The following is a 13,479-nucleotide window of genomic DNA, read 5'->3' as shown; positions in this document are numbered from 1 at the left end:
TCTTGTTTCTATTAACGAAAAATATTTGAATGAACATAAAATTTAATCATGCAATAATATATTTTATATAATTATTTTAAAAATATATTATTTACTTCATCTGTCTTCATTTAGTAATAATCACACACATTTCAAATAAATTTATTACTTCAACAATATTTATAAGTTTTGTAAAAGATTCCTATAATAAGGGAAGGAGAGAGTAATGTTTTTCTATCTTTTTAATTTTTTTTGTGACTGGTCAAATTTGTGACCACACACACTCTAACAAGGTTGTACAAAATGAAAAGACAACAGAAGGCAGCATCAATGAGTGAATTTTGCTGCATTTAAGGTAGTACACTACACTAGCGGTATTTCAATCATGGTTCTGTTCTTATGTCTTGTTGAAGTTAAACACACACACACACATATATATAGTGGTAAATGGAATTGTTGTGCATCACTTAGAAAAGATTAATTCAAAATCATTTTCTTCAATGAAGATTTTCTTGGCTATACTTCCTCTCCTCCTAGTTGCAGGTTTTGGGATTCTTTCTATAATGAGTCCAAAGGAGATAGAAGAGATTGAAGTTTTGAATAATAATCACAGTGTTAATTTCAATCTTTCTTCTTCAACCTTACCATTTCCTGTTCTGGCCATACAAACACTTCCGCAATCTGTAAGAACTCTATTTCTTTCTTTTTATATTTTTCTATTTTGGTGATTTTCTTTATGTTTTGTTTATTAAAAAATCTTACTAAATAATGTAAAAAACTATGTAACTTTTCTTTTTCACAATTATTTTTAAGCATGGAGTATGTAGGTTTAAACAAAATTTCTTCTTTTTAGTTATCTTAAAATATTGCTTAATTAGTTAATTTACATACCCTTTTAGTATTTCAATATTGGTTTATCACCACTTGATTTTTCAATGAAAAAGAGTAAAGTCTTAACCTTTTTCTTGATTTTTAGGACAAGCAAACAAAGCTTAGAGTTTTCCTCCCCTCACAACTTTATTTATTCCTTTTCTTTTCTTTTTTTTTTAAATTTTTTTGGATTAAATATGTTTTTAAATTTTTTTATATATTTCAATTTAAATTTTTAATTACTCTAATTTTCTATTACCAATTTAATTTCTATTTTTTTACAAAGTTCATGTTGTATCTTCAAAGTGATTTTTTGTTATAAAATATATTATATATATTGTTAATACTTTAAAATATCTTTAACTTAATTAACTATTTATTCATTAGTATAACAATTTATTCTTTAATTTGAATTTATTGATAAATAATATAATTAAAGATTATGTAGTTAAATTATTAAATTAACGTTATGTTAAGACCTTTTAATGAACTATCATATAAAAATAACTTGTAACATCAAGAGTAAACTCTAGTAAAAAAACATATATTTGGTACCTTAATTTTTTCTTAAAAAATTCCTTGATATTTGGTACATCATCTCATCTCAAATATAGGTAAAAATTTATCAAAGAAAGTTGATAACCTGCTACCACAATTTTGTTGATCAACTTTTTCTTATATATATATAAGATCGAAGCATTATTATGCTTTACTTTATGAAAAATTTAGACTGTGTACTGCAACTTTCTTTAGTCATCAACTTTTGTTTATATTTGAGATAAGAATAATATCCTTTACTTCTTTGAGAAAAACATATCCATTTGACCATGAATTTCATATGTTTGTCTTTCAATCTAAAAATACATTAATTTCAAGGCCGACACAATAAATTTTAAAAGTAAGCGAGGTCTAAAACATTTTTTTTTACCTAAATCTAAAACAATTTTTTTTTTTTTGACAAAAAATCTAAAACAATTTTTAAAATTACTTAAAGTGGAAACTATGTTTACATGCATAAAAATGGATATGGGGGCATTGCCCCTCCTTAGCATATTAAAAAGAAGATAATTTCTCAATTCATCTCCCTCATGTAATCGGTAGCACGGGAACAAGATTTAATGTTGTCCAAAAAAGTGTAGTTTTCACATAGTTTTAGATCAGAACCGTCTTATCTAAAACATGTGGCTGAGATTGTTTTAATATATAAAATTGTGTTAAATCAGAACCGTCCGATCTGAAATGGATGGTTGCGATCTGTTACTACGTGAAACCGCGATAAAATCCTACAACAAGAAATCCGGGTTCGGTAGCACGTTGCTTCTTGTAGTGTATTTTGGATTTGGATTTCCTACTGTACAAAAAGCACGCAGTTTCACGCTGTACTGCATCCTGGCCGTCCGATCACAATCTGTAGTGGTTGCTTTTTATTGTATTTAATCTAAGCTGTTGGATTGTGATCGGACAGCCATGATGCAGTACAGTGTGAAACTGCACACTTTTTGTACAGCAGGATCATGCTAAACAGTACCTCCGGGACACTTGTTAAGCATGCCAAAAAAGGAAATAAAATCAATATTAAAAAAATAACTTTTAATACTTTTGAGGTATTGAATGCACGCATTTCGATGCAGAATTTATATTTTTAAATGCTTAATCAGTGCCCTGAGGACACTCTTTAGCATTTTCCTTTTAATTAATTAACATTAATGACTCATCTTTGCATGTTTAACAGAATGAAACTAAAGTTCTCAACATCTCCAAACCTTGGGTCAACAGTAGTGATCCATTGAATGATCCATTGAATGAAACAGAACTTTGGCTCAACAGTACAGATCCATTGAATGATCCATTGAATGAAACAGAACCTTGGGTCAACAGTACTGATCCATTGAATGAAACAGAAGTGTTCAACATCTCCAAATCTTGGCTCAACACTACTGATCCATTGAATGAAACAAAAATTTTCAACATCTCCAAACCTTGGCTCAACAATACTGATAATTCATTGAATGAAACTTATGTTCCTCCTCCAAAAATCAAGCAGCAAAGAAAGTTCAGCATCTTAGATAGAACAGAAGCTGGCCTATTACAAGCTAGAAATGCTATTAGAGAAGCTATCAATAGTAGTCAAACACAAGATCCAGACTATGTTCCAATAGGTCCAATGTATTGGAATCCTAAAGCATTTCACAGGTATACATAAATAATGATCTATTCATTTTAGGCTTAATTGCACTTTTGGCCCCCTATTTTGCAAGATTTAAAATCAAACTTTGTTGCCCCCCCTATTTTGATATTGCCACATAAGCATTTCTCTTGCCAACAGGTTAAAAAATGGATTAAATTGGACCATGACCACTTTACAATATTGTTGAATGACAGGAGCTACATAGAAATGGAGAAACAGTTCAAAGTATTTGTCTACGAAGAAGGGGAGCCTCCAGTTTTTCACAATGGACCTTGCAAAGACATATACTCCATGGAAGGGAACTTCATCCATACTATTGAAATGAATGACCAATTTATAACTAAAGATCCTCAAAAAGCACATGTATTTTTCCTTCCATTCAGTGTGGTAATGCTTGTTCATTACGTTTATATAAGGGACTCCCATGATTATGGTCCTATACGAAAAACTGTCACAGATTATATTGATGTCATTTCTGGAAAATATCCATACTGGAATCGAAGCCTTGGAGCTGATCATTTCATGCTAGCTTGCCATGATTGGGTGAGTACTCACTACTAATTCGACTTTAAAATCAGCATGTAGTTTTTGTCTTTTGTGGGAATCGAACCACCTACCCTGAGTATATAAGTAGATGTTCAATCCATTCTCGTTAACAATTCAGCTACTAGCTAGCTCAATTGATAGTGGGGATGAATTGAAAATGTATTTTTTTTTTTTTTTTTTTGTGAATGGGGATTGAACATGTACTTGAAACTCATCAAATTTGTTAAATATTATTCTTGTGTTTAATTTTCAGGGGCCGGATACATCATCCTTTGTACCATACTTAGAGAAGAACGCCATTCGTGTGCTATGCAATGCCAACACCTCTGAAAAATTCAACCCTGCAAAAGATGTTTCATTCCCTGAAATCAATCTCAAAACTGGTTTAATGAAAGGTGTTCTTGGTGGACCATCGGCATCTAAACGATCGGTTTTAGCTTTCTTTGCAGGAGGACTTCATGGATATATAAGAGGCATTCTTCTTGATCATTGGGAAAACAAGGATCCAGACATGATGGTTCAAAGGTATCTTCCAAAGGGTGTTTCTTACTATGAAATGTTAAGGAAGACCAAGTATTGTCTATGTCCTAGTGGTTATGAGGTGGCTAGTCCAAGGGTAGTTGAGGCAATTTACACAGGTTGTGTTCCAGTGCTTATTTCAGATCATTATGTTCCTCCATTTAGTGATGTTTTGAATTGGAAATCTTTTTCAGTGGAGGTTTCAGTTAAAGATATTCCTAAGTTAAAGGATATTTTGATGAGAATTTCTCCATCACAATATATAAGAATGCAGAGAAGAATTGGACAGGTTAGGAGACATTTTGAGGTACATTCTCCACCAAAGAGATTTGATGTATTTCATATGATTCTTCATTCTGTTTGGCTTAGAAGATTGAACTTTAAAGTGCATGATGATGATCAATAAATAATTTCTTGTCATAATTTGTGACCATGTTTGATAATTTACTTCTTAGTGTTACATTGGCAATGTAATATCGATAGGGACGGAAGTAGAATTGTGATTAATATAAACAATTCTTTTGATTCTCAAATGTGTCTTTCATTTGGTGTCTTTCTCAATTTCTTTTTTGTAATACATATCCATCTCAAAGACTTTTTACGAAACTTCAAAGTCTCTTCCATATATTGTATCTCATAGAAAAATTATTTTCCATCAACTATGTAAAATATATTAAAATATATTATTTACAAGTCAATAAATCTACAGACGCATTTTTACTTATGCTTGGCACAGGTCTGGATATTAGTTATTAATATAAACCTAGTGTATTTATTCTTACAAGTGTTTTTTGTTAGTCAGTTTGATTTTTAAATATGTCTTTCATTTATTTATTTGGTTCTCAAATATATTTTGTGTTAGTCAATTTGTCCAAAAAATTATAATAAAAGACACATTTAAGAACATTTTTGTAATTTTATGTTACATCGTGTGTTGGAGGTCTGCTCCAAATACTTGAACATGAAGATGACGAAGAACATGATAATGCTTGCACATGAATTCTAAAGTGTATGTATCACACTAAACTTAAGGTGTTCTTATGACACTCATTAATATTTCTCTTAATATAAATAGAGTCAATAGTTTAATAAGACTTTATCTTATCAGATTGATGGTTGGGGTGGATATGTGCTCAAAGAGAAATTTAAAAGGATTAAGCTGGCCTTGAAAGATTGGCATGCAACGCACACCCAAAATTTGCCTAGTCAGATTGAGTCTTTGAAAGATAGACTGGCGGTGCTTGATGCGAAAGGGGGAAGAGGATGATCTATCTGAATTTGAGCTAGCGGAACTTCGTGGGGTATCGTCAGATATTCATTCGCTTTCCCGGTTGAATGCAAGAATTTGTTGGCAGCAATCTCGTTCGCGCTGGCTCAAGGAAGGGGACGCCAACACCAAGTATTTCCATTCAGTCCTAGCCAACCGACGGAGAGGAAATACTATCTCGTCCTTGCAGGTGGACAATACCAGGGTGGAGGGTGTGGTCCCTATAAGAAATGCGGTTGTTTCTCATTTTGCTACTCATTTTAAGGCTGTTACTATGGAGAGGCCTGGGGTGGAAAATCTAGTTTTTAAACGGTTGCAGGTGGCGAAAGTTAGTAGCTTAATCAAGCCTTTCTCGATGGAGGAGATAAAGGCAGCTGTCTGGGACTGCGATAGTTATAAAAGCCCGGGTCCTGATGGGATTAATTTTGGCTTTGTTAAGGATTTTTGGGCAGAGATTCAAGGTGACGTCATGCGTTTTTGTTCAGAGTTTCACCGTAATGGTAGGTTGGCCAAGGGATTAAATGCTACCTTTATTGCTTTGATCCCCAAAGTGGATAGTCCTCAAAGGTTGAATGATTTCCGGCCTATCTCTCTTGTGGGCAGTCTTTATAAAATTCTGGCTAAGGTGTTAGCAAACCGGTTGCGTAATGTGATGGGCAGCGTGATTTCTGAGTCTCAAACTGCTTTTGTTCAGGGTCGGCAAATCCTCGACGGAATTCTTATTGCAAACGAGGTGGTGGATGAGGCACGTAGGGCTAAGAAGGAGTTGTTGCTCTTTAAGGTCGATTTTGAGAAGGCTTTTGATTCTGTTGACTGGGGTTACCTAGATGCTGTCATGGGGAGGATGGGTTTTCCAACCCTATGGAGGAAGTGGATTAAGGAATGTGTATGCACGACTACTGCTTCGGTTTTAGTCAATGGTAGTCCGACTGATGAGTTTCCTCTTGAGAGAGGCTTAAGACAAGGGGATCCGTTATCCCCTTTTCTCTTCCTGTTGGCTGCTGAGGGTCTACATGTCTTGATGGAGGCCATGGTGGAGCGTAACCTTTTTACGGGGTATAATGTTGGAAATATAAATCTGGTGTCGGTGTCACACCTTCAGTTCGCTGACGATACGTTGTTGCTGGGGTCCAAAAGTTGGGCAAATGTTCGTGCCTTGCGAGCCGTTCTTGTGATGTTCGAGTCTATGTCGGGTTTGCGGGTTAACTTTAACAAAAGCATGCTGGTAGGGGTTAATATTCCTGATTCTTGGCTTGGTGAGGCAGCGTCAGCTTTGTGTTGTAAAGTGGGAAAAATCCCTTTCCTTTATCTGGGCCTATCTATCGGGGGTGATCCGAGGCGGTTAGGTTTTTGGGAACCGGTCGTGAATCGTTTAAAGAATCGTTTATCAGGATGGAGGAGCCGTTTTCTTTCTTTTGGTGGTCGCTTGGTTCTGCTAAAATCTGTGTTGACCTCTCTGCCTGTCTATTCCCTTTCCTTCTTCAAAGCTCCCTCAGGTACTATCTCTGCTATTGAATCTATTTTGATTAAAATTTTTTGGGGGGGATGTGAGGATCTTAGGAAAACTTCGTGGATTAATTGGAAAACTATTTGTTTGCGTAAGGAGTATGGGGGTTTGGGGGTTAGGCAGTTGGCGAGTTTACGAGATGGTGGTGGAGGATGTTAGTGGATAGAGAGGGATTATGGTTTCGAGTGCTGGCTGGTCGTTACGGGGTGGAGAGAGGCAGGTTGTGTGTGGGAGGGACGAGAGGGTCTACGTGGTGGAGGGAGTTGGCGAGTTTACGAGATGGTGGTGGCGCGTTAGACGAAGGCTGGTTCGGAGGGCATATTTCAAGAAAGGTGGGAGATGGGTCTGACACTTTTTTTAGGACTGACCCTTGGGTGGATGGGACCACGTTGAGGGAGAGGTTTGGGCGGCTGTTTGACATGGCAGAAAACAAATCGGCTTCTGTGGCTGAGATGTTTATGCGGGGGTGGGGGGTTGGAGGGGAGGCGTGGGTATGGCGGCGTCAGTTGAGGGCGTGGGAGGAGGAGCTGGTGGGGGAGTGTCAGTCGATACTTATGACCATTTCCCTGCAGGATTGTGTTTCAGATAGGTGGCAGTGGCAGCCTAACCCGGACGATGGTTATACAGTGCGTGGTGCATATCAGCTGTTGACAGCACAGGATACAGTTACTTTGGATACAGCGGCAGGGCTTATTTGGCACCCTCAGGTTCCTTTGAAGGTTTCTGATGGATAATTTTCGCAAGTGAACGAATTACCACGTAGTAATAAAAATATCGATCCACAGGGATTGTGTGATTAAACGAGTCTAATAGTGTTCATAAACATGATGCAAAGAATACACATAAATTGGGGGTTTGGTTCGAATGATGTTGTTTGTACGAAAATGTTGAGAAATCAATTGATTAAGAATGAGGTTGGATCGTCGACAATTCCCTAAACAACAGTATGCACATGCAATTCAATTGTATCGTAATGAACCACTCGAATGTTACAACTAGATCAACAATATGGTGAATCGCAATCTCTTGTCAAAATCCACCCTATCCTCTACCGATACTTCTCCAATCTCTTGGATGGAAGCTACCGGTAGCGGAGTATTTGAAAACGCGTTGATCGTATGCTACATTCTATGTTTCAATCTCTCGACCGGAAACACTAAAATGCACAATGAATTCAGTTCTGATTTTAACTCATACTCTCATACATAATTAAAATCTAAGTTCATTGCAAGATTGATCAGAAATTGTAAAGCATTAAGGATAGAATTTCATTGAATAACATTCATAAGAGAGAGATTCAATACAGATACAATTGATTACATGGAATACAGTAGTTTAGTTCCTCATCATGATCCAACCTCAATGGAGATCTAGCCTCTCATCGTGAAGTAGCTCAAGTCTTGCTCCAACTTCAAGGAATCAGCTCCCATGATGTTGAATGCTTCCAATCTAGCCACACTTAGCCTCTGGAACACAGGATCAGTCTTCAAATCGTGCCTGGAACTCCCAAGATCAAGATCAAATTCCCCAAAATTTCCAACCCTTTTTCAGAAAAACAGAATTCCTTATATAACATCGCAACCACGCCGCGCGTGTAACTTCCTACGCCGCGCGTGGCTGCATCTGAAGCTTCAGGTATTCAACACTGGATCCGCGACGCCGCGCGTGATGCATCCCACGCCCCCAGCGTGGTACAAAAGTTCCCATCACGCCGCGCGTGGTCCTGCCTTCACGCCGCGCGTAGTGTAAATGCTGAAAAACCCCTCTCTGGAAGGTGAATTACGCAGCGCGTGGCCTTGCTTCACGTCGGGTGTGGCTTCAATGAAAACTCAGCTCTCCTCAGGGCATCATCACGCTGCGCGTGACCTTTCCACGCCCCCAGCATAGTTCAATTCAGCACATTCCTGCACAAAATCCTGTTTTCTTGCAACACAAGTAATCATGCATAAGAATTGATTTCTCTTACATTTATTGATTAAAAACTGATAAAATGTATCTAATGTTGCTAAAATAGGCACGGATTAATGAGTGTGACGATCCGTCATCACAACCCCAAACTTAAACTTTTCCTTGTCCTCAAGGAAACAACTTTTACCTCAAGCTTTTGTGTCAAGACCTTGGCATTTTCCTTAAATTCACTCGAATCATACATACGTGAGAATCACCTGATGATCAATGATCCACCTGCAAACAATGCTCAATTGCACAATCGTTCCCGCAAGACATTTTCAAGTAGTTCACACTTTTCGACCAAGGCTCTATGATTTCATCACACCACTCACATACACTCTTCAGTTTTGGTAATTCACTCAAATCAACACATCAATGCAAGTCAACAATAATTTTGCAAGTAGTCTAAGAATTCATTCGGTTCACTTTGTGCACACACTTTAGAGGTCTTTTAGGGTTATAACGTGGCTTGGCTAGGGTGGATGGTGACATTTTGGATAAGTAGTAGAAAAACTTGGAGTTAGATCCCCCTATTAGTCAAAGAAAATTTTCATAAACCAAACCCTTATTCTTTTGAAACATAGTGGACTAGAGAACATTTTCATTTCAACACACAAGTTTGCAATTCTTTTTGTACTCAAGGCTATCACTTCTTTTTGCATTTCTTTTCCCTTTTTCAACATTCATTTCTTTTGTTTCTTTTTTTTTTTTCTTTTTTTTTTCTTCCACACAAAGCCTTATAACTTTTGAAATTTTGAAATTTTTTCTCAATTTTTCAAATCAAACTTCAAATCAAACTTTTGTAAGTTCTCTAGTACCCTCACCCCAAACTTTATTGTTTGCTAATTCCAAAGAGCAACCCCAAACTTAGTGGTGAGCAATGCGCATCAACCACTAATTAGATGCCTAACCTCCAAGAAAGTCATTCCTTTTTTTCATCAAAATTTTCTTAAGGTTGTGCAAAATAACATTTTCTTTTTCAGCTCAAATTGGTCAAGCAAAGGATAATTATATGTAAGGGTGGATAGAAAGGCTCAAAGGTACCAAGGAACATGCCTCGTGTGTGCTACAAAAGTACCAATCAAATAAAAAGACGACAAGCAAAATCGAGAGACAATACATGAGTGGATATCACACATAGAAGAAAAAGGAGTGTTTGGCTCAATACCTCTCGGTTGGGTCGAATCAAAGAACCGGTCAAAAAGTGTGTGTTCCCTTCCTTTGCCTCTTGATCACATGAGTGCAACAAGCTATTGCACTGCAGGTTTCACATATCACACACGGAGAAAATCATGCAATTGATACTCAAGTAACTAGAAGGAACATGCCAAAGTATTAGAACAAACTCTAAAAGTAAAAACCATTCCACAATCAAACAAGACAAAGTTCAACTTCAAGGTCAAAAATAGTACAATCCAGCCAAATCCAAGCAACATCAAAATATTATTACAAACCAACGAAAGTAGAGTAAACGAAAGTAAAAAGTAGAGATAGAGTAGTAGAGTAGCAGCAGCAGAAAATCATAACCAAAGACGTCAAACGGTGTCATCCGGCTGGCCAGTGAAGTAGTTGGTGAACGGGCTATTCAAGTTCAGATTCAGCCCATCCACATCCAGCATCTCCCTCTCCATAGCAGCTGCCTCATCCTGCTCAACTCGGCGGCGCCTCTCGACCTCAGCCAACTCAGAAGTTCTCAAACCAGAATTGTAAACTTGTCTGGCCTGAAAAGATGTCAGCTCCCTCGCCTGATGTGCCTCCCAATCAGCATCAACTGGATACAAAGTCCCAAAAGTAGGAGGAGGGAAGGTAGAACGGTAAGTCATCGCCTCGGTGTACATGGAAGAGGCGGTATCAAAGTAGAGATTAGGTAGCCCGGAGTATTGTGAAATTTCCATCTGATGCAACATAGAAGCAAGCTGATTAATATCATGAGAATAAAGAGGGGGAACCTGCTCCGGCATCTCTTGAGACTCATGTACCGGATCCCCCTGTTGATCCGGATGATCACCATCTTCAAACCTATTGATTTCTTCTTCTTCTCTCAAAGCTTCCTCCCTTGCAGCATTCCCCTCACCACGGGGCACAATAGGACCTCTCTCAAACTTTTTGATGAAGTAAGATAATGACAAGGGGCGAACAGGATGAAGATCACCTTCTTGCACATCCATTGGAACATTGTTTGCTCTACACAAAGCAGCAATTAGGTTGCAATGCCCCAAAGTAAAAGTAGGATTCGGATGATTGGCTATTTCATGAAGATCTTTTTGTAACCAATACCCAAGATTAATGTGTTTCCCTTCGACCAACAATCGGACTGCGTAAGCATTATCAAGCTGAATCTCTGAATTGTTACCAACAAGCCTCACATTCTTCAACCAAAATTCACCCCAAGCTCGGTGAATGGGATTAAAACTTATTAAACTCAACCTTCTAGGGAGAGAAGCTGGTGAGTGGGCTAGCCACATTGCTCCCGGTCGACACACGATACTCTTCAGTTCCTCCCTAACTTCGATACCACTCTTGTCGATCCTCTCTCTCCCACGCAAGAATTCACACACACCTCCCGCAGCACAACCAAGCAGATTGTTGATAGATTCAAAAGAATAACTAACCTTAACACCTCTAACCACGGAAGTATATTCCGGAAACATTGGTTGATCCGGTAAATAGGCATTTGCAAGAAACTCCCTAACCCACATCTGATTGCCAGGATTAATTTCATCTTTCATCATCAACTTATTAAACTTCTCCCATCCCCTAGACTTAATCTCATTTCCTATCTCAGCTACACCATTCAGCAAATCCTCTCCAAAACCTTTTTCTTGATTAATAGTAAAGGTTCGAATTTGTGTGTACCTTTTCTCATGAACTTCACTGATGAAGTGGGGGTGGACCTGTGGTCGAGTAACATTGCTCCGGCGAGGAGGAGATGCTTGAGCGGACCGAGAAGATTGGCCCTTGCTTGCACTCATCTTGGTTCTTGCTTTCTTTGGAGGCTCTTGTGGGGGATTAGCGTCACTCTTCTTCTTCCCCTTTCCGGTTAGCCGTGTCAACATGGTGATATTATGAAGATTGAAATGGGTTAATTTGGGAAAGTGGTGAAATGAGGGATTTGGAGTGAATTAGGAGTGAGTGAAATGGGTTGTATGTGAATGTGAAGGAGTGGGATGATTGGAGTGATTAGAGATGAAATTGGAGAGGTTTGGAAGATGAAAAAGGGTTAACAATGGAGTTTTTCGCGTGAGAGGGCGAGTGAATTGATGTTGGTGGTGGTGAAGTGGTTGGGAAGAGGAAGAAATTCAAATTTTACACGTTTTCCTGTGCAGCCACGCCGCGCGTGACCCCTGCTACGCCGCGCGTAGTACAAATTGTAACGGTCAAGAACTTCTTTCATAAAGGCCACGCCGCGCGTAATCACCATCACGCGGCGCGTAATCACTAGTTAGAGAGTCCTTCTTTCTCCAGGCTTTACGCAGCCCGTGATGCACCTCCACGCCGCGCGTAGTAGATTCTGAAAACTCCTTCCTCTGTACTGAAAGAGCATGCCGCGCGTGATTGTGCTGCGCCCCCGGCGTAGTTAAGCTCTGTTTTGCCCTGTTTTGCTTCAGTCCTTGCTTCTGCTGCATACCTACCTACATACTTCAAAAACACAACAAACTAAATCATTAGAACCCGTTGGGTTGCCTCCCAACCAGCGCTTGTTTAACGTCCCGATGCTTGACGTTCCATGCCCCTAAGGGTTATGGAGAAAAAGTGCCACTATGTGGCAAGTAGTGTGCATTCCACGGTAACTTAAGGGCATTTTTAACCATATGATCATAAACCTGGATTTTAAAGCATTGTGGGTCTCCATCATCACATGTCATCTTATCAAAGACATTGAATGTAACCTGCTGATCATCGGTCCTTAGCATGAGTTCACCCATCTCCACATCGACTAAGGCTCGGCTAGTTGCTAAGAAGGGTCTACCAAGTAGCAAAGGTTCCCACTCCCTAGTTTCTTCTATGTCCAAAACCACAAAATCTGCGGGAAACACAAATTCAGCAACTCTAACCAACACATCATGGAGAATACCTTCCGGATGCACAATCGATCTATCCGCCAAAGAGAGACTCATCTTTGTCGGCTTTGCTACCGCTCCCGGTATCTTCTTCATCATTGATAACGGCATCAGATTAATGCTAGCACCAAAATCACACCAAGCCTTTTCAATAGTGAGATTTCCAATAGAGCATGTAATTGTAAAGCTCCCCAGATCTTTCTTTTTCTGAGGTAGCTTCCGTTGGATGAGGGCGCTGCACTCTTCCGTCATACTTACCATTTCATCATCTAGTGGTTTTCTTTTCTTTGTAAGCAGCTCCTTCAAAAACTTTGCATAACTTGGCATTTGCTCCAATGCCTCAACTAATGGTATAGCCATCTCAAGCTTGTTCAACACCTTCATGAACTTTTTGAACTCCTTTTCTCGCTCAAGATTCTTAACTTTCTTTCTCCTAGGAAAAGGCATCCTAGCATATGGCGATTCATCAACTCCCTTACCTTTCTCAACCTTCTTGCTCTCTTTTTCTTTTATCTCCCTCTGTTTTTCAACTTCTTCTTCCTCATCCTCACTAATCTCCACTTCCTTAGACATTTTTTCATTTTCCACTTCT

At 38.6% G+C, this 13,479-nt stretch overlaps 1 protein-coding gene across 1 annotated transcript; it reads left to right on the top strand.

The window, feature by feature from the left end:
* The first annotated feature begins 220 nt into the window (after window positions 1-220).
* LOC123904498 (probable glycosyltransferase At5g03795) lies at window positions 221-4,635 on the top strand. The gene is made up of 4 exons (XM_045954160.1): window positions 221-662; window positions 2,582-3,042; window positions 3,232-3,580; window positions 3,837-4,635. Exons 1-4 carry the CDS (start codon window positions 480-482, stop codon window positions 4,506-4,508), a joined length of 1,665 nt encoding a protein of 554 aa, XP_045810116.1. The 5' UTR covers window positions 221-479; the 3' UTR covers window positions 4,509-4,635.
* Window positions 4,636-13,479: the final 8,844 nt, after the last annotated feature.

The sequence above is a fragment of the Trifolium pratense genome, linkage group LG1 (genome assembly GCF_020283565.1).
Source record: "Trifolium pratense cultivar HEN17-A07 linkage group LG1, ARS_RC_1.1, whole genome shotgun sequence".
In the NCBI taxonomy this organism is placed as follows: Eukaryota; Viridiplantae; Streptophyta; class Magnoliopsida; order Fabales; family Fabaceae; genus Trifolium; species Trifolium pratense.
Note: the sequence above shows the minus strand (reverse complement) of the source record. Positions and strands in the feature narration are given on the sequence as shown.

Excerpts from the sequence above, each read along its gene's own strand:
- LOC123904498 (XM_045954160.1), top strand. The coding sequence starts at position 480 with ATGAAGATTTTCTTGGCTATACTTCCTCTCCTCCTAGTTGCAGGTTTT. Across the intron at positions 3,043-3,231 it reads AATCCTAAAGCATTTCACAG|GAGCTACATAGAAATGGAGA; the intron begins GTATACATAAAT and ends GTTGAATGACAG. Across the intron at positions 3,581-3,836 it reads TGCTAGCTTGCCATGATTGG|GGGCCGGATACATCATCCTT; the intron begins GTGAGTACTCAC and ends TTTAATTTTCAG.